Raw genomic sequence first — 25,548 nt, 5'->3', positions numbered from 1 at the left:
AGACTGGCAAGCTGGGGGTAGAGAGGGGGTATCTGCAGAATTTGCAGGGACAGCAGCACAAGACAGTAGGGGTGGGGCAGACAAGAGGAAGACGACAGAAAAGGATATATGAGAAAAGCAGTGGGAGTTGTCCTTTGGGTCCCTTTTCATATTTTTAGAGAGACTTAGGATAGAGAATGAGATTCCTTTAAAGATCTGTTGTGCCTGATTTTGCTGTGCCTATTTAAGTGGGACTCTGCTCTGGATCTGAATCACATGGATGACAGCTTCGATAGGAGTCCTATCGAGATCATATACGTATATATTTTGCCTGCATGACCTTGGGCAAGTCACTGAGCCTCCTGGCCTCATTTTTTTTCACTTGTAAGGGATAACCATAGCACCCACTGCACAGGTGGTTGTTAGGATTAAGTAAATAATGTCAATTGTTTAAACCGGGCCCTGAAACATACAGACCGGAAGTCACTATTATCATTACCTTTAATTCCTAAAACCTCAGTTCTCTGATCCATCTGCTTGCTGATCACTCCCACCACGCAGCCCACTAGGTTGCAAGCAGACTCAGCACCCTGGGCCCAGTCCAGCCCCACCTCGTGCTTGCTGCCCCAGGTTTCACTTGCTCTCAGTTAGCCAGTCTCCTGATCCTCGCCCTTCTGCCCCAGCAGCCCATCAATCCCAGGCCCTCATCTCCCTCTCATCACCACACGTCACTTTGCCACCCTTTCTTTCCAACCCCCATGGAGAACCGCGCTCCGCATGCCTGTCATTCACTGTAGCTCTCCAGCCTGCCTCCACACCTGCAGTCCTCCTCCCACTAGTCCCCCCACCCCTGCACGGGCCATCATGAGAGTCTCCTAAAAAACTCACTTTCATCCCACCCCTCCCCAGCTCAAAAATCTATCAATGGCCGCCTGCTGCCACCAGGATCAAACCCAACCTCCTCAGTGCACCCTCCAAGGCCCACCCCATCTGGACCTCACTGCATCTTCTAACTTGCCCACACCTTACCATATCCTGACCCTCTGTTCCGGCCACTGGCCTCCTCTGTTCTTCAGATCTGTTTTGGTCGCTACCAACCCACTGCCTTTACTCCTGTTCTTCCTGCTTCAAGTCCTTTTCCTTACCCACATCTGCCCTTGTCAAGCCACACCCCTGCCTCAAGGTCAGTGACCACCTTGTGAGGGCTGAGCTCATTCAGCTTGTGAGCCCTGTCTACCCAAGGAGATCAACTCCTTTTTTTCCAAATTCTAGTTAGTTACAACATATAGCGTAATATTGGTTTCAGGAGTAGAATTTAGTGATTCATCACTGACATACAGCACCCAGTGCTCATCCGAACAAGTGCCCTCCTTAATACCCATCATCTATCTAACCCATCCCCCACCCACCTCCCTCCATCAACCCTCAGTTTGTTCCCTGTCGTTAAGAGTCTCTTATGGCTTGTTTCCCTCTCTGTCTCTTTTTTCCCCCTTCCCATATGTTCATCTGTTTTAACAAGATCAACTCCTTAAAGGCTCTGTGTCACATACCTCTGAATACTTAGCACAAAGCCTAGCCATAGTAGGTATTCAATCAACATCTGCTCATTTAGTGATGAATTACAGATACTTTTCCTTTTTTCTCTGACAGCTAAGGAAGTTAGACATGTCATTCCGTTCAAGGGACTTTTTTTGAAGGCCTACTATATTCTGAGCCCTGTGCAGGTTGTTTGGGTGAGGAGGGGACCAAAAGATGAATGACACAGGCCTTGTGCAGAAGGACCTGAAATCACAAGAGTTCTTATTCCAGGCTTTATGAGTGCCAGAGCCCCCTGAAATTGTATGCAAAATTTCCCAGATGTGTGCATGTATGCACCATTCTGGAGAGAAGACTCTCTGCTTTCATTAGCTGCTCAAATGGGTTTTGATCACCCTAGAGCGCAAGGGTCGCTGCTCTAAGGAAAGAGTAACATGACCAATATTCATACCAGTGCATGAGTAAGTGCTCAATGGAGGGAAAGCCTTGAGCTGAGTTTTGCTGTCAAGGGGATGGAAGAGAAAGCCTTCATGGAAGAGAAGGGAGCTAAGCTGGGCTTCACTCAACAGGAGGGATTCCAGGAGGAAGAGAAGGGGAGAAGGGCATTGGTGGCAGAGGGTATGGCCTGAGCCAAGGCCTGGAAGCATAGGAGTGTGTGTGTCTTTGGGGAGAGGGTCTGTGGTCTGGTGTGGCTGGGGCATGGGACGTGGAATCCCCAGACTGATGTAAGGGGACCCCTGCTGCTTGCCCTCATGTAGCGGCTTCTTCAGCCTTGGACTCATGCCCAGAGAGGCTGAAGGGGAAACCAGTCACTCTTCCTTCCACTGGGGGGCCAGGATGGGTGATGAGCCAGCTACCAAGAGAAGTCAGGGACCCCTGTTCTAATGAGGTACAGCAAGGAAGCCTCTAGATGCTTCTTTGTAAGGAGATTGCAAAGCTGGCTGGCCCAAGCAGACTCTGGATGTGGGGTTGTCTTCCTCTAGATGTTTCATGATGGATTGGGGGAGGAGGCAGAGGTGGAGAAGCCAAGAGAGTAAAGGAGGTCTTTCAAGGCCAAAACACAAATCTGGATCTGCTCTGCATGGGGCAGTTTTCACAACATCCAAACAGCAGATCCTCCAGGTGGGCCCCTCCTGGGGTCCTGAGAGAGGAAAGAGAAAGAGATTGGAGACCCAGCCCTGGGGTCAGGGCATCTGGGCACCATCTGGCTGGCTGTAGTTAGACCTGACTGGAAGGCATCCAGTACCCCAGGGCCCCACCCCTCTCCCAGGGTGTAGTTCAGGCTTTCTCTCTTCTAACATGCCAGCCTCACTCCTCTCTCAGGCCCTTGGTACTTATTTGGAAACGTTGTCCCCCATCTGCTCCCATGGCTGGCTCCTTCTTATAGTCAAGTTTCATCACAAATGTCCCTTCCAGGTCCGGCGGAAGCTTCCAGTCTGAAGTAGTTGCCTCTATACCCCCACCCAGGTTAATATAGGGATCCCTGCACTCAGCTTCCCAGACTGCAAATCCATGACAGCGCGCTTCCTGAAAATACCCTCCCCAGCTGTCTGGCTCACTTTGGCCTGAGTCTTGGGTCAACTTTTCTGCTCCTCACAGGTGACATAACAGAGGGAGGAGGTGCCCAAGGGCCTGGAGGCCTTTGTCAGCCAGGAGGATTGTGCCTGAGGAGCCTGTGCTGCCCTGGGATGGGTCGGGCACCTGCCATGGTGCCACCCACCGTAACAGGACTGGGCTCCAACGCTACCATGTCCAGTGGACTCTGCCGGGCATCTCCACTCTGTTCCTGGTCTCCCTCTGTATTGGTACCCTCCCTGGCCTCCTACTTGATGACTGTCTTGAGGGGGGGAACCTCATGGAAGAGAAACAGCCACAGAGGCCCCAGGGGCCCCCAGCACAGTCCTTGATATATTGTATTCCTTGCCATTCCCAAGCAATCACCTCTCTGTTCAGGATAATCAAATGGTGGGGGGGGGGGGGGGGGGGGGGGGGGGCGGGGTAAGAAATCCCACAAGAAGAAGTAGTGCTTTCAGAACTGAAGAAGAAAGCATTCCAAAGTCATAATGTTTTTTCTGGGTTTTAATCAGGGCAGGAAGTTTTCAGGAAGGAAATGGTTGGGAGGCAGCCATGGCAGTGAACACATAAACGCCTGGCGGCTCTCATAGGCCATGTGTCTATGTACGTGTGTGTAAGTGTGGAGGGTACGTGCTGTGGACACATATGCCTTGTGTACGGTAGTTGTCATTTGGGGAACAGAGATCCAGGCACCTTGCTCTCTCTCTGGCCAAGAGGCCCGTGGCCTGTCCTTGTCTAAAGATTGCCCCAGGCCCGTTTCCTGCTCTGGGCTTTCATGCCCGAGTTAATTAAAATGAGTTAACATATGTAAAATGCTTAGCACAGTGCCTGGCAGGGAGGAGGAGCTCAGTAAATGACAGCCCTCCCTATTACCACCATTATTATTATTAAAATGAATGGAGCCCTGTAACCACCTTGGCTGATTCTGATGATGTGAGTAGGTATGTGCTGAATGCCTGGTTTCTTGGGGCGCCACCCCCACTGCGTTCATTCCTGGATCCCCAACAGCCAGCACAGTGCCTGGCCCGCTAGAAGCTGTCAGTTTCTACTTAATGGAAATAAGACAAGCACTTGCAGTGCCCCTCTTCCCACGGGCCCTGGCTCTGTGACTGAAACCAAAGCCGGTCCCCCGGGTGGGAAGAGCTTCCTTTGCAGAACCAGCTGCTGGACTCGGCCTCCCAGAGGAGCAGTGGATGATGGGGCCCTGGCTTCCCTGGCCCAGGCTGGCCTTGGACACACCCTCCTTCAACAAATCCCCCAGGGCAGAAGCAGCCCATGCCAGAGCTGGGATGACTCTGCCCCATAGACTTAGAATGTTGGGCATAAAATACTGAATTTTACATTTAAAGCTATCGGTCACAGGTTCCTCATCAGACCCAGAGGCAAGGATGTTTTTCTCTGTGAGGGAGATGATTTTTTTTAGCAAAGACAGGCTATGTATACAACGCACAACTGAATCACACAGTAATCAGAGATGACTTCTCTCTATCCAAAGGCTCCAATGAGGGGGCCCAGGAGCTCAAAGACCTCCCCGTCTGCTCCCCTTCTCTGTCGTCCAGGACAGAGGTAAAGGGTTGCTGGGATTCACAGTCCCACCAGGGGACAAAGAGCCACTTCTGGATAGAATTCTCTAAGTCTGTTTTTCCTTCTTTCCCTCTCTCTCATTTAGCTTTGCCAAGCGTAGCTGTATACGCTTCCGTCTTACAGTTAATGCAAATGTTTGCAAGTAAGAGGCTTTTATACACTTACTCCATTCACCACTTATCAGACACCTGGGAACCCAACTGAAAAACAGTCCCTCGTATGTAAGTGTTGAATCACTAAATTGTATACCTGAAACGAATATTAATGGTGTATGTTAACTCACTGGAATTTAAAGAAAACCTTAAAAAAAAAAAAAAAAAGTAAAACAGTCTCTGTTCTAGGATATCAACTTCCTGCAGGAAGGAGAGCCCCTTAGGTCTTCAGACCCACCTGGGAGAGGCAGACAACACATTCCTTGGTGTAAAGGAGGAAAGAGTCACAATCAAACGGCTACACCCCGCTCCCAAGAAGGCAAGGAACCCTCTCCTAAGGAGGGGAGATGGTGCTCAGGTAGTGCTCGTTTGGTTTGAGAAATACTTCTGTTCAAGTTAATTGCCCAAGGGCAAGTCCTTGTACAATGCCGTGGGAGTCCCAATTTAGGATATCACCAACCCTTTGTCATACGCAAAATAAACCCTGACATTTGGTGGCTGTTGTCTTTGTTGGCGACTTTGCTTTGGAGGTGTGCCCATCACCTACGCCCGTTTGACTGAATTTGCCAGGCTGACTGGTGCGCTGGCTCAGGTTGGCGACTAGCCTTACAATCTATCACAGACAGCGGTCTCTCCTGTTCCCTGTAAGGCAGCCGACATTTTAAAGAGGACAGGCCCTCTCCTTACGGTGCCCATGGGCTCAGCAGCCTTACCTTTCTCTCCTTGTCACCATATTCGATGCCCAAAGTGTCCATGGCCCGGACGATAGCTGCCAGGGACTGGATGGTGTTGCTGTAGACAACAGGCTTGTACTGTTTCACGTCTTCTCCAGAGAAGCCATCTTCGTGGATGATCCTACAGAAAAAGCACACACACCACATCTGATGAGTGCACTGTCCTCACGTGGCACCAAGAGCACCAGGCCTGTGAAGCCTCTGGGGCCGACCTCCTGGCTTAGCTGGCTGAGGGCTGGGTCCGACCTGGATGCTGAATTCCTCAGCGGAAGAGTCTACCGAATTACTGAAAATTTAGCAGAAAAACAGAATAGTGGCAAAAAGAAACGTAGTCTTTTTACATTCCTTATATATAGTGAGAGAAATATCAGTCGGCAAGGTGCTGATTATACTTTAACAGTAAACACTCAATAAATGTTAGCTGTTAGTATTTTTAAGCAAAGCTCAGGGTCTTAACCTAAATTTCCACTTAGAATTATATTGATGAAGATGCCTGCGGGGCACCTGGGTGGCTCAGTCAGTTAAGCATTTGCCTTTGGCTCAGGTCATGACCTGGGGTCCGCGGGGAGCCTGCTTCTCCCTCTTCTTCTCTTTCTCTCGCTCTCTCTCTCAAATAAACAAATAAATAAGATCTTAAAAAAAAAAAAAAAAAAAAAAGACCCCCACAAGAAGCCTGCAAATGAATAATAATTTTTCTTTCGCAAAAAACTCACACTGCTTGAAGGTAAGAGGCCTCATTTAAAATGAACCATAGACTCCACAGAAGGAGTGTGCCTACTCTTGCATCCTCGGCTGGGATTTCACTACCATGTCACCCTTATTCTGGTGGTTCTGAACAGTGACACAGAGGACACAAAGGTGACATCACAGTTCCCCGAGGCCATGTGACACTCTCTGCTCTCCTGTTCTCAGGTTCCTCTGAGGTCAGGGGTAAAGCTCCATGTGCCCTAAAGTCCCTTCTCCCTGCAGACAGTCGTCACTCAATACACGCTCACTGCTGACCAGGTTCCAGAGAGGACAGAAGGCTGGGAAGAGGTGATAAAATGAAAACTTGGCAAGAATTCTCTTCCGGTTGAAGTAATTAGGGAGCGAATGGGTTCGAAGACTAACGTCCAACGAGAGCCACCACCTCCCCCAGGAAAACCGTGCACACTCCTCACGGGTCACATTTTTTCATTTCAGGATTGAATACTACTTACAGTATGTACATACATCCATCTAAGAGCTGAGGCTTCTCTTCCAACCCACCACAGCACCTTTCCATCCCTTCATTACCTTCAGCACAGAAGGAAATGGCTCACAATTCTTTTTTTAAAACAGTTTACTGAGATATAATTCACATACCATACAATCCACCCACTTAAAGTGTGCAAGTCAATGTTTTTCAGTTCATTCACGAGCTTGGGCAGTGATCACTATAGTCTAATTTTAGAACATTTTGTCCTCCCCTAAGAGAAACCCTCTACCTATTAGTAGTCACTCCCCACCCCCACTCCCCACACTCAGTAAGCAACCACTAATCTGTATTCTATTTCTATAGATTTGCCTATTCTGGACATATCATATAAATGGAATCATACAATATGTGGTCTTTCATAACTAGCTTCTTTCACTTAGCATCATGTTTTCAAGAGTCATCGTGTTATAGCATTTTTCAGTACTCCATTTCTTTTTATTGCCCAATTATATTCCATTGTACGGATATACCACATTTTATTTATCCAACCCCCAGTTGATGGACACTAACAATTCTTGTTTTAAAATTTGACTTGATACTGGGTGGTGAGTCTTTATCCTGGGTTTCTCTAAGAAGCGATCAGAATGACCCTTCTGACTTTTCATGGACTTCTTTAACCCTAAATCCATTTCTGCACAAGTTTCTGGAGGGAGGATACACCCAGTCTGGATCATTGGTGCACTACCCCAGAGGGATCTTAAAGGAAATTGCTAGCTTCCACTAGAAAATTGGAGAAAATATATGAAACAAGCAGTTTCAGACACAGTACAAAACTGTGATCCTGGAGACAAGGGAAACAAATATGGTGAGTCCTGTGATTGGCACGGCTTTCCACCTGGAGGCATTTACCAGCCCTCAATGCAGGGAGGGAGAGCCCAAGCGAGCACAGCAGTCTTACTGAATTGATGAGGTAAAGATCAAAGTTCAGTAAGGCTGAGGTAGCTGGGATTCCAGAGGCAAAGCACCAGAGAGAGAAAACTAGAGAGAGAGAGAGAGGAAGCTCCCCACGCATGAACAGGCATCTCCTTGAGTCTTGGGCTGAATAGGGTGGGACTGCATGAGCTCAGCAAGGAGCAAGCATCATGGAGCTTATAAGCTGAACACTTCCAGCTCGCCCAAGGCTGGGAGATGTGCAAGTTTGACCAGGCAGAGTGAAGAGCCCTTGTGGAGCACTGAGGACACTCAGCAGAGACTCACGGGTCACATTTTTTCAGGCTCATGCCATAGTAGTAGGGCTAAACTGGACCTAGAGTAAAAGCTACTTTAGACCTGCCCTGACAAAGCTTAAAAATTAGACTCAAACACATCAAGCTGACCCACAAGTAACTTAATTGCCTGATAGAATAAAGTCCAACATTCTTTAAATGAGGACAACAAAATCAGACACTTAACAATATAATATTTTTAATACTTAGCATCCAATACAAAATTCCTAGCTATGCAAAGGAGGAAAGTGTGACCCATAACCAGGAGAAAAATCAGTCAACAGAAGCAGACTCAGAAGTGACAAAGATGATGGGATTAACAGTAAGGCTTTAAAAACACCTATTTAAAATATTTTCAATGAATTAAAGAAAAACATGGACATAATGAGTAGAGAAATGGAAGACATAAAAAAGAACAGAATGGAACACCTAGAGAATGAAAATACAATATCTGAGATAAAAATTTCACCGTATGGGATTAACTCATAGAAGATTAGTGACCTTGAACAATAAGCAATGGAAACTATCCAAACCGAAGCAATGAAAGGAAAAAAGGCTGAACAAAAGGTATTGTGATATTTATAACATATATAAAACTAAAACTTATGCAACAATAGCACAAAGGATGGGAGGGATAAAATGGAAATATACTGTTGAAAAATTCATATACATGAAGCACTTAACAGTAAAGCATGGTAAGTTAAGACATACACTGTAAATTTTAGACAACTTAAAAGCTATATAAAAAAGCCCGCTGTTACCCAGGCTCCATGACCAGACTCCCCTCCAAGGATGGGACCCGCTGGGTGACCTGAGGGGGGCAGCTGGGATCTGCGAGTCCCCATGATACACTCTCCCAAGAAGCCAGTGCAGTGTTTCTCATTCTTCATTCTGGACCAGCAGGCCTTACCACTCTCCTGGGAATACTCTCTAGACCTTGGCTGCCTTCAGGATTTGACCCCACTAGGGACGGAACTATAATTTTTCATACCCATTAGTATCAGTCATTACAGCACCTAATAAGGCAGGGAGGGTAGGTTTTTATTACACCTATTTGACAGAAGAGGAAGTGAGCCCAATAGAGATTAAGTAATTGGCCTAATGTCTTCTCAGCCCAGGAGTAGAGCATGGGTCCCCTAGTACACTTCACTCTTGTACCCCACCTCAGTCCTCAGGCTGGACTGGGTAGAAAACCGCTTGGAAGGTCTCAGCCTGGTGCCCAGAGTAGCCTAAGATAAAGAAGCTTCAGGGAAGGTTTGCAGAAATGATGCAATATGGGGAAAACTTGCTTCAGTCATGATTATTAGTTCCATTACTTGTTCAAATGGGCTTATAGTAGCTTAAAATTGGGCTTCCTGTTTCAGAGTAGAATTTTATACTGGCCTCTACCAACTAGTAAGTATATTGGCCTTACTATCAAGTAAGAAAAGTTGGACCATATAAAGCAACACCGAAAACAAAACAAAACAAAACATACTCTTAGTAATCTCACTGCTCAGGAAAAAAACACTGACGTTTTTGGTGTCAGTCCTTCTAGTATTGCTTTCATGCCTCCTTCCTCATCTTCTCCGCCCCCCCCCCCCCCCCCCCCCCCCCCCCGCCCCGGCAGTGATTTGAGTCATATATCCTTTAAAGTATCACTTAAGGCCCCTTTATTTTCTTTTTCCCCATGTCATCCGGAGAGACAGTAGAGCAGTGGGAGGCTGACTCCTTGGGCTCAGGAGCCAGACAGATGTGGACAACTCCAGCTTTATCATTGATGAGCTGGGTGTCACTGGTAAAGGATTTAAGCCCTCAGGTCTTGGGTTTCTCCTCTGCGAGGAGCTGTTGTAATAAATGCAAAGTGCCCATCCTATCGTAAGTACATAATAAATGGTAGCTCTGAGTAGTAATATCCACATTCTAAAGCCAAAACCCCCCAAACATAATTTCCTTCATTGGTATCAAGGAACAACATAAATAACAGCAGTGGATGTTGGAGGGTTTACTCTGCCTTCAGTGCTTTACATATACTCTCTCATTTAATCTTCAAAACAATCCTAAGAGATAAAAACTATTATCACCTCTTTACAGATGAGAGAACCGAAGCTCAGAGAGATTAAGCCACTTACCTGAGGTCACACAGCTGGTGTCAGAGAGGCATTCGAGACCCTATTCATGACCACCAGACAGATGCTGAGAGGCAGGGCTGCTTCTGCCCTAGATCCCTATATCCAGGCTCCCACAGGATCCAGAGATCTCACACACAAAGTGAGCATCAGAACATGTCCTATGATATCAGCCCAAGGAGGGTGGGGCAAGGAAAAGAGGTGTCTAGTCAGGGTTATTTTTATTTATCTTTTTTAAGGAGGTTCCGTTCCCGACGTGGGGCTTGAACTCACGACCCTGAGATTGAGAGTCACATGCTCTACTTACTAAGCCAGCCAGTCGCCCCTGGCCAGGGGTTGGAGAGATAGCCCAGGGGAATCTGGACTCTTGTGACAGGTCTGAGGCCTGGAGGACATGACACCAGAATTTGGAAAGCAGGAATGAGGCTGCATGTGACACTTTTGCGACAGTTGGTGGCATCTCTGTCATCATACTGCAATAGCCCTATAAACTGATCTTCATCCGAGTGTCAAATCGAGTCCCAGAGTCATCATTGGAGCCCCTGGATCCAGTCATACCTGAAGCTAATCCTATCTCTACGCCCAGTAATTCCCTCTTACTTTTGCCTAAGCTAATTTGACTTGGGTTTCTGTCACTTACAACTAATAGAGTCGTGACTAAAACGTGCTTTGCACCTTGAGAACCACAATAATCCGAGATCAGCTCCTGCTAGACTTATTAATTTTCTGTCTTTACCACCAGCCTGTCAGCCCCTGGAGGTCAGGTACCACATCCCACCCATCTCACTTCCTCTTCTCCATGTTACTTGGCACAACGCTGAGCTCTGGACAGTATTCAGAGAAAGTGGGATATAACTACGTGAGCCAGGAGTAGACAGATGCACAAGCCCCACCCCTCTCCAAAGAGCTCGCTCACGGAGGCGGGGGGGTGTGTGTGTGTGTGAGTGTGAGTGTTGGGGTGGGGTGGGAATCCACTAGGTTTCTCACGCCTGCAGAGCCAGGGTAGCAAAGGGAAGCCAAGCGAGATGCTGCAATGGCACCCACCCCAAACTCAGGGACTCTGAGGGGTGGACCAAGCTACCAAAGCGGAAGAAACATGGCGAGCAAGCAAGGGCTGACTCTGCAGCCCTGAGTGTTTGACTTTGGACAGGAGCCACCAGCTGGACTCGGGAAACCTGGCAACGCAACTGCGGGAGGAGATCTCAAGTGGAAACGGGGAGAGGGAGGGAGGTGTCACCCAAGCCCCTCCCCCGCCAAAGCAGGTCTGAGATTTCTGGGGAGGGGCAAACAAGGGGGGACCCGCAGGCTCCCCTGCCTCGGCTCCTTGTCTTTGGGGCCTTGGGGACCTTGCAGGAGGCCTGGACCTGGGCTCTCTTTGCTCTCTGCTTCCCCCTCTCAGTGCAGGACAGCACTGCACTGCAGTGAGACCCCATGGGCACACGGCCTTATATGGTCACAGAACCACAAGCTCAGGAGCGGGAAAGGACCGCGGAGGATAGTCCGGCCCAGCAGCCATTCTCTTTCTTTTTGAATCACAGATGCTTCTGAGATTGTGACGAATACACCAACACACAGTTTTACTCCCAGTTTCCGGAGGCTCAGGAACTTCAGGGCCCAAAGTTGCTAGAAGACACGATTTTTCACGTCATCCCCAGGCTGGACTAAATGCCCCTCCTCTGCTTCCCTCTCTCCTGCACTGGGGCTGTCTCTCTGTCCCCCACCATAGTCCTGTTAGGGATCTAGATTAAGGGGGTGCTTTGGGAGCCAGACTCGAGCTGTGGGACTGAGTAATTTCTTTAACTGCTTGGCGCTTCAGCTCCCTCAGCTTTCCACGGAGATGGGCCTGGTAACACTAACTCTCCTCTCCAGTTGTGCTATATAGAGATGAGTGCCAGGCACGGTAAGCGCTCAATCAGTCCTGCTGTTATTATTGTTGTTGTTGTATTTGGTGAGGGGAAGGTCCCGTGCGTCCGTCCTCTTGAGGCGAGGATGTAACCTGGGGCCGCAGGGCAGGACGGCCAGGAGGCCGTGGGAGGACCACTGCCTGCCAGGAGGAAGCCAGAGCTGAAGCCACAGAAAGGAAGATGGGGCAGGGAGAGGGGGTGTTCTCGGAACTGGAGCAGAGAATCTGCTCATTTACCTAACGAACATCCCAGGAGCTGTGTTGAAAAGCTGAATTTCCGGATTCGGGGGCTGCTTAGTGACGTTATAAAATGTGTTTCTGATCACAGCCGGGATTCATATGCTGACCGTTTCTAGGTTAGGGTCAGCGCTGAGCGCCTCACTTGTGTGACCACTGACAACGGTTCCCCATCGTCCGGGAGATGCGGTCAGCCATGGGGGTATGGCCCTGGAGCCACACCCTTGCCTCGCAGTGGTGGGTTAGGACCTCCCTGGACGCACAGAACACGTTTTCAATCCAACAGTGACCAGTAAGATGCCCGTGAGTTAATGACTCACACACCAGCACGGGGCCTGGACAGGACTGTAACACGGAAACACCAGTGAGAGTACAATGTGTGTCCTGCGCAGCCACTTTTATAAAACTACATTTGTGTGTGATGGTGTTGGTAGGAGGAAGGGGTGTGGAGGGAGTAGGAGGGAGGGGGGAGGATGCTTAACAAATTATCATCAATAATCATTTCTGGGCAGTGGCATTCAGTGACTTTTTTCCTCTTTTCTTCACATGTTTGTTTCATTAAAAAAGTGTGCATTGGTTATTTGAAAGAACAACACACATTTCTCAGTGGGAGACAGGCACTCTATGTCTAACAGGCGGGACCATTTTGGCTAGGAGAGAGGACTAGAGTAAAAAGGGGGAGAGTCGTTAATCAAGAGCAATTTCCTGACATGTTTCACTTGGGTTCAGCCTGATGTAAGATCTTACCAGACTTTGAAGCCCATGAGGCCTGGTCCCTTCCTCCCTAGGGTCCTCCTTCTGGACGATAAGGTGAGTGTTGAGAACACGAAAGCTAACGATATAAAGTGGTATCTGCCAAGGGCCAACTGAAGGGTTTGTGTGTCAGACGCTTTGGCTGCCACCCAACAGCCATTCCCTTCTCCCCACGGTGAGGTCCTCTCCCGGCCTCCCTTGCAGCTAAGAGTGACTGTGTGATCCAGTTCAAGCAAGACTGAAGGGGAATTGGCTAGAAGTGCCTCTGAGAAATGGTTTTCCTTCTTGGTCCAAAGAGAGAGGTTTTTGAGAATAGCTTTCCTGTCTCCCTACTCCACTGCTCCCCTGCCCATGGCTGTCCCTCCACCAGCCATTCCCTGGCTTCTTGCCTCTATATGTGATTGTGTGAGAAAGTGAATACCGGCGCCATGGCAGCCATCTTGTGACCGTGAGGTTAAATGCCACCACCCTGAGGATGGCATATCAAAGGGGTACAGGGGTTTCCCAGTGACACTGCTGAACTGCCAAATCAACCCTGGGGCCATCTGATAACAGAGGACATGTTCCTACCATGATGCCCTCTGCCTGGGACAGGGAAATGGTCCTCCTTGGAGCCAACATAGAAATAGTCCTTATCCAGGTGGGAACCAATCACTTAGAAAGAAAAGACTTGCCTACAGGCACATGGTTAGCTTGTGGCAGAGCAGGGACAGAATTCCCAGAGGCTTCTCTATTGTGCCACAGGCCTCTGAATTCCCTTAATGCTCCCCTGAGGTGGAGGACTGGTGGGTGACATCAGGTGAGAAAAACATCTACCAATTGCAAAGTAGGAAGATTTTTTTCCCCCTTCTGTCTTAAAATCTCTAGTTCCCAAAAATAATTTGGAGGGTTCTTTGAGGGTATTCTGTAAACATCTCTGTTCATTCATTCACTCATGCCCTAATGCACTTTTCACACATTGTTTGGGTAGCTACTATGTACCAGGCACTGTGTCAGGTGCTGGGGATCTAAGAGTGAGCTGGCAGACACAATGGAGCCTGAATTCTATGGCAGAAGGTAGATACTGAATAAGCAGTTTCACAAATGATTAATTAAATTATAACTGGAGTAAATGACACCAAGAAGAAAAATACTAGTGGCGAGAGATACAAGAGGAGGACCTACAGTGTGGGCTTGGGAGCAGCATGGATGGTGGTGCACGAGCCGGCTGCACAAACAGGGAGAGAGACAGGACTCCAGAGAGGGGACCAGAACATGCCAAGGTGGCACTCTCTAAGTGGGCTCTTCGTATCTTCCAGAGCCCCCCTCCCCGGCAGGCACATGGGGTGCTGGGGAAATGTGTGCTGAAGGAACAGAAGGCACTTCCTGGGCCGGCAGGTGGGACTGGAAGCCAGAGATCCCAGTCAGGATTGCTGCTCTGGATCTGGCGCGGGCGTGGGTCTGATGTTTCCTCCCGATGGAGGGTTCCACCCAACCTCCTGGAAAACGTGTCAACAGGAAGCTAAACCCAGTGTGGGAGACGTCACAAACACCGGCCAGCCTGAGAATGCTGGCAGGAGCAGCAGACCAGCTTGAGGGGAGGCACCCAAGGATCACAGGCGGAGAGAGGGCCCTGTTGAAGGCCCTACCTCTCCTCTTCCCTATGGAAGCTCCCACCTACTGTACTCATATTTACTTACACTTGACAGAGGGTCGAAGTGTCCTGCCCAGTGGGGTGTGACCTGCAGGAGAGACCCTGGCCCCTGACTCTGTGGATGCCGCCAAGAGTGAGGACAAAGCAGAGCAGTCAACAGTGGTCCAGAAGGTACTGTGTGGGCAGGGCCAGGGGTGGATGGGAGGTGGGTGTTTCCGGCCTGCAGCAGCCCCAGTTCCCTAGAGGACTCCCTCCCTCCCTCCCTCCTTCCCTCCCTCCCTCCCTCCCTCCCACCCTTCCTTCCTTCCTTCCTTCCTTCCTTCCTTCCTTCCTTCCTTCCTTCCTTCCTCCCTCCCTCCCTCCCTCCTTCCCTCCCTCCTTCCCTCCCTTCATTCCACAAATATATAATGAGCACCTATTAGGAGCTGGACACACCCTGACTCTCCTATTTGCTAACAGTGTAGACTGTGGGCAGGTTGTCAACCTCACCACTCTGTCAAATGGGGATAATGACTCTGTCCCTCCCAGGGCTGTCAGCAGTATTAAAGAATGTGTGGGGAGGACCTGGCACACAGTCAGGCCCATTAATGGCCAATTGCTGGTATTATTTAAAAGTCACAGACTGGGGGCGCCTGGGTGGCTCAGTTGGTTAAGCATCTGCTTTCGGCTCAGGTCATGATCCCAGGGTCTTGGGATCGAGCCCTGCAACGTGCTCCCTGCTCAGCGGGGAGCCTGCTTCTCCCTTTCCCTCTGCCTGATACTCCCCCTGCTTGTGCACTGCCCCGCCCCCCCACAAATAAATAAATAAAATCCTAAAAAGAAAAGTATAAAAGTCACAGACCGATCAGTGCCAAAGCAGGGCTAAACTTCTAGTCTTGTCTCCTGGGTCTGGGTCCCCCTCCTACCCAGGGCAGCAGTGTCTTGATCTAAATGAATGAGGTGTTGGTGGGGCCAGAGGATATCCATGTTCTGAATGACTGGCTCAGAGACCACTGGCTGGGCAGAGGTAAGATGTGTGTGTTTACAAGGTAACTACGCTGAGACCCTGATTTCTGATTTCCCAGAGTTCCAAGAGAGCAGAGGCAGTGGGACCCGGAGGCCCTGATGGGAGGTCAGAAGTTTCACTCTGGTCTAAGCTTCCTTGACTGGCATGGCCAGAGCTCTCCTGACGGGGATGGCTCCCTCTTCCTCTCATCCACAGAACTGACTACTACATGTCAGGTGCTATTCATACAGGCAGTGGTGAACAGGACAGACATAGCCATTTACTTCAAATGACTCACCGTGTAGCTGGGGAAGACAGAAAACAAAGAACTAAATGAATAAATATTATAGAGCGATGAACACAAGAAGGGTAGAGTGATGGGGGTTGGGGTGCAGAGTTAGGAGCCAGGGAAGGAGGTGGTGTGTGAAACTGAGGCCTGAATGATGAGGACTGAACACTGCATATATGTGAGGAAGAACATTTCGAATAGAGAGAACAGCAAGTGCAAAGGCCCTGGGGTACCCTGTGTATTAGAAGAATGGTGAAGAGCCAGTGGGGCTGGAATGGAGTAAGTACCAGGGAGAGTGAGGGGATGAGGTCAGAGAGGGCAGCGGGGAGCTGATCACATAGGGTTATTGTACAACTTATATTTTTTCATAATAGGCATTAAAACAAACAGCCACCTATTAAAATTTAAAAAAAATGTGTCCCCCATAAACCACTGTGACTTCTGCCATTCGTTCTGCTCTAAGCGTGGATCACTTTTAAATGGCAGCTCTTTCCTCCTTCCCTTCCCCAGCTCTGACGGAAAGGCCTGTTGCTGGAACACTTAGGGGGGATTCCAACTTATACAGCTAAGCGAAAAAGAAGGAAAAAAAAAATCAGCCATCCCACCACCTGGAGGGAAGCACCAACCACATGTTGGTGTATATTTCAGTCCTATTATCTGAGAGCCTGTGTGCGTACGGTCTTTCCTGAAACGGAATCACACGGTGTGCCTGTCATCCAGGAGTTGTCACTGACTGCTCAGTGTCCCCTTGTCTGAGCGGGGCCTGAGTCATTCAGCCATGCCCCGATCAGTGGACACTTGGGTTGCTCGTGGATGGGAGCTCGTCCCAGTTTCAAAGTCAGCTGTTGGGGAGGCTGCCTGACCATGAGCACATTTCTCCTAATAAAGGCAGAAAGCTACAAAACCTGGATGGGACGAGCCAGAGGCTGGGGGACCCCTGGCTTTACAGGCTGGGCTCGAGTGAGGCGTGTGAGCACAAATTGGACCTTTCAGCTATTTGAAAAGAAGAGAAGAAAGATCCAACTTAAAATCCGGCTATTTCACAATGGGATGAAGCTGTATGGTTTGAGAAAAATTATTTAAAAAAACAGATAAGATCCCTTAGTAATTAAGACTATATTTAAAACTTGATATTCTAAGAATAACATAGAATAGAAGGGTATTTAAAATAATAGTATTAAACAAATCAGTCCCCCAGGGGAATGACTGGTACGAAACAAGGGATATGTCCTGTTGACAGTGACTTGCAGAAATCTGTTATAAAGATGCCATTTTTAATAAGGGGTAACTCGGGCCAGAAGCAATGATGTCAGCTGCCAATTGTCACCAGACGGAGCCAGGGGCAAGGCCAGGACTTGTTGTGATTCCAGGACAGAGCCTCTGCTGCCATTATCTGGAAAACATCGTGGACCTTGCCCTTTCCCAAGACTTTTGGTGGTGGGGGTGAGGGGGGCCACATGCCAGCTCTCATTCCAGGAGGGTGTGATGCTCAGAGCACTGCCTTCTAGAGCTCTGTCCCTTTTTCTCTTCATGGCAGTGTGGCTGGTCTGAATCCTGGGACCCTGGCCTTGGATTAGAGGCACACATCATGTCTTGGACTTGGAGCCAGAAGACCCAGGTTCTTACGCAGTGTGGCCACTAACAAGCACCACAACCCCAGGTCGAGTGGGCAGAAGAAGTCCCCAGAGAGCTGGGGAGTCTGCCCACCCCTCTTCGGTCAGCGTTATCACCTTGGCCTGGGGCTCCACCGCGGTGTTAGACGTGCATCCTCCTATGAGGATAGCCTTGGCCTCCTAATCCATGCCAGTGTTTTTAGGAAATGCTCCATTTACTGTGGCGGCTTAGACCCCAGTTTAGTTACTCAGGAGACCTGGGGCCTGGCCTTGGCTCCACCACTGACCACCTACAGTGAGCGTGGACATGTCCTATATGTGTTGCCCTGGCTTTGGACTTGGGCTGTGTCAATTTCCTGTGGTGACCCTGCTTCACTCAGGTCAACCCAGTTCCATGGTCATAGCTTTTTGTCAAATATAGTCCTTTTGGAATCTCACAGTTCATAAAACATGGGTGCAAAAAATTGAAGGGGCCCTTGATGGACAAAAGATTGAGCAGCTGAAATAGAGACCTGCATACCTTGCAAAATTCCAGTTCTGCTCAAACGTCACCTCCTCAGACCACTCTGGCTAAAAAAGCCTGCTCCTTCTATCATTCCCTTTCTCCTGCCTTCTTTTCCTTGATGGCATGTACCAATGCCCAATATATATATTTACTCGTATACCGTCTCCCCACATTCCAACGAGCTTTATGAGGGCAAGGACCTTGTCTGTCTTGTTCACTGACCACAGTGCCCCAAGCAGTGCTCAGACATCGTGAATGATCAGTTAATGTTGGCTGGGTGGCTGAATGAAACACGATTGTTTAGGAACTCTTCAGCTCTAAAATGGCAGCTTTACATGTGACTCCTTCCTGTGAAGGTAGGGGGCCTTTAAACTGTGGGCCAGGATGAATGTGCTTCCCCAACCTACCCCGCCATCTCAACCCCTGGCTGTAAATCCCGTCTCCCAACCTTGGGTGCTGACTGGTCTTCCTCCTTAGGGGCCAGAATCTGTGGCCCTTTTCCTACTGATGTTAATTAGAATTACTCCCTCACTCACCGGCGTGAGTTCACTCCCTTTTACCCCTAACCTTGGTTCTCATGGTTTTCTTATATATATATATATATATATTTTTTTAAAGATTTTATTTATTCATTTGACAGAGAGAGATACAGTGAGAGAGGGAACACTAGCAGGGGGAGTGGGAGACGGAGAAGCAGACTCCCCACTGAGCAGGGAGCCCGATGTGGGGCTCGATCCCAGGACCCTGGGATCATGACCTGAGCCGAAGGCAGACGCTTAACGACTGAGCCACCCAGGCACCCCTCTTATATATTTTTTTTAAAGATTTTTTATTTTTTATTTGACACACAGAGAGAGAGCACAAGCAGGGGGAGCGACAGGCAGAGGGAGAGGGAGAAGCAGGCTCCCTGCTTAGCAGGGAGCCTGATGCGGGGCTCGATCCCAGGACCCTGGGATCATGACCTGAGCCGAAGGCAGACACTTAACGACTGAGCCACCCAGGCGCCCCCTTTTTTTTTTTTTAAAGATTTTTTTCATTTCTTCATTTGAGACACAGAGATAGAGAGAGAGAGCACGAGCAGGGGGAGAAGCAGAGGGAGGGGGAGAAGCAGACTCCCCGCCGAGCAGGGAGCCCGATGCGGAGGTCGATCCCAGGACCCTAGGACCATGACCTGAGCCGAAGGCAGACGTTTAGCGACTGAGCCACCCAGGCGCCCCTCTCATGGGTTTTCTAAGGGTCAGGACATACAGACACCTTATGTTGCCCACTCTATGCTCACTTCTGGGAAAATCCAAAGCCATTGTGTTAAATTCATTGGTTATGTTGTGAAGACATGACAGAGAGCTTTGTGGCTTCTGAACCTTTTCTATAATGCCTTATGTAAAGACGTGAGCTTTCATTAAACACGGTAAAAGCCTGTGAGTGAGGCAAATTGGTTCAATGTCGATTTTACTGCCTAAATCTAAGTAACATTTCTGTATCCCATCTGCCTGACTAGGGCAGATGCTAGATTACCCTTTCTTCTGCTGACATAATGCAGTATTCTTATTAGTACATGATGTTTAATATAGGAATAATATACATTGGGGGGCAGGGTGCACAGCCTTTTAATTATATTTTGTGGAGAATGCAGCAGTGAGGCCGCAGAGCTTTGCTCATCTTGTTCAATCCTTGGGGAAACAACAACAACAACAACCCTTGCCCCTGCCTGTCTACAGTATGTTTGTTCATTATTTATGATCCCTGTTCATTAGCCCCTGGATGTGGTCTCATGAACCACAGGGAAGTGAGACAAGACCAGCAGAGCCCACTGTCTCTGGCAGACAGCTCACAGACAAGACGTTCGCCAACTCGAGCCATCTAAAGATTCTCCTCTTCCAACCCCAAGATGACAGGCTCTGTCATCTAAGCAGACCAGGTGGGACTCTGACAATCTGTGGGAGGGCTCCTATCTGGGTTCCTCACGGCTCCCTTGCCACTCGCTGTGGGGTGCAGCGGTGACTCACTGCAGAATCCGCCTATGAGCAAAGATGAGCTTTGTAAATGGCAAATGAGGGTTGTAGCGGACATCTGCTGTTTTTGTTTGCCCAACTTCTATTCTCCCCTCCTTTGGAGAGAACCATCCTTCCTCCCACCATGGGGACTCTTCCGATCTCTAGCCCAAGTTCCTGGGGTGAGCCCCTGCTCCCCACCTGCCCAGTCAGGTAGCACATACCTGGATCCAGCCACCCCCAGGCTACTCAGTTACACGAGCCACCATGTTCCCTTTGGTGCTTCAGCCACACTGAAAAGATGATGACCGCAGAGCCCCCGGGGAGTTTGTTTGGAAGGAAGGACGGCGACAGGACACAGGACTAGCCACACAGACTTCCTGACCCAAAAGGGGGTGTCTGGTGCCCGCTTAGCTTCTCGGGGCTCTGAGGGCTCCACCACTGCAGGAAAGCATCTGCCCCAGCCCCACTTTACAGCGGCCAAGTCAGGCTGCAGGTCACTTTCTCCTGTAGGCATTTGCAGGGGCCAGCGATCCCCAAGCACTGCCCACTGCCCCACAAGCCCAAAACAGCATCAGGAACTTCACTCCTCTTGCTTCTCTTCTAGATTCCAGACCTAGGCAGCCTGGAAAAGGTTTTCCCCTTACTGTTCTTTTTAAATGAGGGCTTGTTTTTCTTCCGCTTCTTACCATGTGATTGGGAGGAAGGCCACCAAAACACCACCACCAACTTGCAGAGACAAAGGGGCATGAAAAGAATCCCCCGTTCTTCACTTCAGACGACTCGGCATGCAATCAGGGGACTACTCTGAGATCTGCCATGGGGCCCCACATGGCAGACAATGCTAGGTGAGCGTTCTGAAGCAAGGAGGCAAACAAAAAGCACCCTTCTCAGATCTCTGCCAAGGAGAGTTCAAGGCAAAAGGTACAGATCACCGAAACAGAGCTCCTTGGGGGGAAGTCACGTTTCTCATGCCCGCTGGGGGCAACACTTCTAAAGTCTGCCAAGAGTAAGTCTGAATCCACATTCCTCTCCAAGGTAACTCACGTCTCCCTCAAAGCAAACAGCAGCGGTCAGTTGTCATGCCAACTTTCACTGGACAAAGAGGGCCATGTCTGCACTCAGGTCTCTGAGCCTTTCTGTACTACATTCTTCTGGTTCCCTCTGCGTCATCCCTTTATTGAGTCTTTGAAAGAAGGTGAGGGAGAATTCCAGGTGAGGGCCTGTCTTGCCAGACCAAGAGAAATAGAGTCGCAGAAAAACAGAGCAAACCCCAACCCAGCCGGCCTTCCTTCCCTGCCCATGGATGTGGCCCAGAAAGGATGCTGCTCTCTGTGTGGTGGATTGAAATGGCCCCGCCGTGGCCTCCGCTGCTTCCCACCCCAGCCCTTCTCAAGGAGATGGAAGCTCCTCATTAATAACCACTACGGTATGGTTGCAGCCCAAAAGAGAGAGTGCACAGAAATCACTTTGTGGGCTTCCACATCCATTCCCCTCTCTTGGGATGCTGGGGTGGGGCAGTGTGTCCTGCTCTCGCGGCCGGAGGCATCCCCTCAGGCTGCAGGTGGAGCAGATACTGCTGGGAGCCCAGCTGTGCCCCCTCGGCCAATTTTTGCCTTGGCTAGGCTTGACACGCAATGGAATTGGGGCTCCATCGATGGCTCTGTTGCTCATCTGTGAGGCCAACAGGAGGGTAAGCAGATCCTGGTCGCTCACGGTCTCTGAGCCCATGCTGAGGAGACCTGCTTCTGGGCCAGTGGCTAGCAGCTGAGGGGCTGTGAATGTGAGTCAAGTCTGAAATGGGCTCAGATGAAATCAAGCGGCCCAAGGCCCAAGGAGGATGGGCTGCACAAGCTGCCATCCTGAGAATCTGTCCACTCAGTCAGATGCTCATTAGGATTTCAGGTAAAGACAAAAGAGACATGCCTACTGCCTACTGTCTGAGCTCTCTCAAAAGCACACCACTCGGCACACATGGGGCAGTGAGGTTGGCTCGTGGGGAAGAACAATGGTGGCCAGCATCTGTTGGACCCCCACAGGTACCAGAATATGCTGAGGGCTTCATGGACATTCACACCTTTACTCCTTCCAACAAATCCTCGGACCTCACTTCCTGGCATCCAGCCTTAGGGAAAGGTTTGGTTCCCTCAAGGAAACTGGCTAACAGAGAAGTTAATGAGCTTTCTCAGGGTCAGGAAAGGCAGGTCTTCCCAAGAGCCCAAGCTCCTAACCACTCTATGGACAGACCATGGACCACAATTCCCAAGAAACATTGATGACCCTCCAGCACCGTCAGGGGATGGAGACGGGACTGATGAGGGGCAAGAGTGCTGGCCAACTGGAAAGGATGGGGAAAGGCATTTCCACATTAAGAAGGGGTCCCAACACTGAATCGGAAACTCTTAGTCCTTGTTAAACATCCAGTCATCACTAAATCCTCATCAGATGAACCCGTGTCCTGGCTCTTCTTCTTCTTCTTCTTTTTTTAATATTTTATTTATTTATTTGAGAGAGAGAGAGAGAAAGAGAGCACTCGAGTGGGGGCAAGGAGCAGAGGGAGACAGACAAGCAGACTCCCCGCTGAGCATGGAGCCCGAAGTGGGGCTCGATCCCATGACCCTGAGATCATGACCTGAGCCAAAACCAAGAATTGACGCTTAACTGATGGAGCCACCCAGGTGCCCCTGACCTGGCTCTTCCACCGACCCCTCCCAGCCCTGTATCCGCTCCACTCAACGCCCTCTACCTGATATTCGGATTCCTTGTGGTGCATCTCGGCTCTCTCCCTGGGCTGAAAGCCCCAGAGTCAGACACACGGTTGCAGAAGGCGTGAACAACAAATGAACAGGTGGAGTCTGTCCGGGGAGATCCCTGCCACTTCCATGTGGCTCCACCACATTCATTTTTGCTTATTATCACCACAGCCGACTGCTGAGACAACTGCCCTAGGGCACTTTTGCATCCTCTGTGCTTTGAGCTCCAACAAGCATACTGATCAGGATGGTCTGGGAGCAGGGGTGGTTAGGGACTGGGAAGGCTGGTGGGAGGGGCAGAGAATACACACAAGTTTCCAGCATTGGATACAAATAGGGCTGCTGAGAATGGAATTCAATTCAATAAACACCTCCTAACACCTCCTAAGTGCAAGCAAGGCACGGTTCTTGTCTCTTCGGTGTGGATCGCGCTCCCTCGTGAGGAGGTGGCATTCCTGCAGTGTGAGGCTAATGGTGCGCTCGGTCTAATTTTGGTGTGTGGCTCCAGTTCCTGATGGGCCTTCCCTGGTGGTGCTGCCCCTGCCCTTGGAAGGCTCCAGCCTTCCCCAGCTCCAACATGGAATTGCTGACTCGCACGGCTCACACATCAGTCCTGGGGCTCTTCTGCCGGCCGTGCAGGAACCCCCAAGCAAATATTCGGCTGCGCAGGGTGGGGTCTGTTGTTTCAAGCCTGTTACCATACTCTGAGCCTCAAATAATGGACCATCAGAAGCCAAGTGTGTGCCTGGCAGTGCTTTCTACAAAGAACAAAGAGCTGTGTACAGGAGCAGCTTGGACCGCGATGTCAGGTCAAAATGAGAAGCAGCAACGGGGCTCGGGGGCCAGAGCTACACGGGGCTTCCCTGTCCAACCTCAGACTAACACTTCTCCCGGCCCTGCTCTCAGGCAGGAGGCACGGCATGCACCCAACCCTCACTGCTCTCGAAGGAGATGACAAAAACTCTCCCTCTGTTTCCCTAGCGGCCCTCATTCCTGGACGGGGAGGGCTGCCCGAGGCTGAGTGTGGCAGGGCCCGCGTGTGGGAGGGCAGCCAGCCTCTGACACCAGCTCACGGGGGGGCTGTGGGGCCGCGGCACCGGGTTGTCCTGCACAGCAAGTCCCAGGACCTCAGGAATATTATCCCTGCCATCGCTTTCATGCACAAAATAAAGGTGAGACAGCTGAGTGAGGCCATTCGTGGAACAGGCCTGCTGCCTCCCACTGCTGCAGACACAGCGAGGAGCTTCGTGGTCTGGCTAGTGTCACTGCCCCTCACAGCGATGAATAACCAACGCTTCCTTTTAAGTTCTCCCAGCATTTCTACAGGTATTATTTGAAGAATAACAGCTCCTACTGATTAAACACTAACTTTGGACTAGGTGTTTACGTATATTATCTCATGGAATCCTCACAACAGATCTCAGGGATGAGTAACACAGTTATCCCCATTTTACAGATAAGGACACTGAGGCTTAGGGAGGTTGACCGACTGTTTGGCCAGTGTCACAGAGCCGGTAAACAGTAGAACTGGGGATTGAAACAGGGTTCCCTCTATTACCTCCATCCCAGTGGCCCTGGTGGTGACCCCATTTTGCAGTAACAGGGGAAGGTACAGGAATCAGAGTGACTGGCTGGCCCACTGTCCCAGAGCAGAGGCCTCAAATTGGCCATCTGTAGCCTGGACTTGGGCCAGAGAGAAGGAGATGTGTTTTGTCTGGCTTGCAGTGGTTTTGAGTTTTTTTTGTTTTGTTTTGTTTGTTTGTTTGTTTGTTTAGTTTTGTTTTTTTATTGGAGCAAATGTTTATAAATCAGGAGAATTCTCACAAAAAGATACTGATTTCTGGCTTCTGAAAAAAACTGGACAGGCTGATGCGCCTTGTCAGGTGGGACCTGAGTCTGGCTGCCTACTGTGGGCAGGGCCAGGGTGCTCCGGCAACCAAACAGGCCCCACCAATCCTGTCGGCACTGTCACCCCTTCAAAGAGCTGATTAAGTGACATTAGCCACATGCTGCTGGCAGAATAAACATTTCCAGCATGTTGGTAGGAAGGAAAAGTGCTAAATAATGGCAGATTTCTTCTTCTCCTTTTTTTGTTGTTGTTGTTGTTGTTGCCCTAATAAATATGGGTAGTAGCCAGGAATTTGACAGGTCCAGTGAATCTGGAACATTTAGTATGAACCATGTTCAAACTTGTGAAACAGGTCCAGCTTGCTTCCATCTTTTCAGGCAGCCTTGTTGGAGGATACCACACACCCCATGGATCTGACAAGATGCACGGCCAACCAGGAGGCTCTACACAGCTGGAAGTTTGGCCACAGTCCCTGTTTGCACTTAAGTAAGTGCTGCTGGGTTAGACACATGGAACACTAATGACAATCACGTGGCCTCGGCTTCCGAGAAGTGGCCCAGAAGTGATGGGAAGCAAACCTCTTGAGTTAGCCAATGTAAAGGCACTTAGCCAACAAGTGGGAAAGGTACCTATGCACTGGTTGACAACGAGGAAGGAATCCAATCTCTAAACACTGGAATGCCCCAGGGCTCAGACTTTGGACTGCCTACTCATCCTCTCCACTTAGACATGCACCAGGCACTGCAGACCAAAGAGGTCCCTCACTGAACTACTGATTTTCCTTCTAAACCTCCTCCCCTGTCAGTCTTCCCCACCCCAGCCAAAGGCAAATAGTGTTGCATACCAAAGACTCTGAGCATGACACCTGCTCTCTTTTTTGTTAAAAGGGAGATTAATAAGTGTTAAAGAGGTGTCAAAGACACAGTA

The 25,548-nt window shown here is 49.7% G+C and overlaps 1 protein-coding gene across 2 annotated transcripts in view; it reads right to left on the bottom strand.

The window, feature by feature from the left end:
* GNAO1 (G protein subunit alpha o1) overlaps positions 1–25,548 on the bottom strand; it is a 169,180-nt gene that overhangs the window by 77,289 nt on the left and 66,343 nt on the right. For both annotated transcript variants that reach the window (XM_032424162.1, XM_032424163.1), the window contains exon 3: positions 5,540–5,681. In XM_032424162.1, coding sequence (XP_032280053.1) covers positions 5,540–5,681 — 142 coding nt within the window. The remainder of the gene's footprint in view (positions 1–5,539; positions 5,682–25,548) is intronic.

The sequence above is a fragment of the Phoca vitulina genome, unplaced genomic scaffold, assembly GCF_004348235.1.
Source record: "Phoca vitulina isolate PV1807 unplaced genomic scaffold, GSC_HSeal_1.0 scaffold30, whole genome shotgun sequence".
Classification (NCBI taxonomy): Eukaryota; Metazoa; Chordata; class Mammalia; order Carnivora; family Phocidae; genus Phoca; species Phoca vitulina.
Note: the sequence above shows the minus strand (reverse complement) of the source record. Positions and strands in the feature narration are given on the sequence as shown.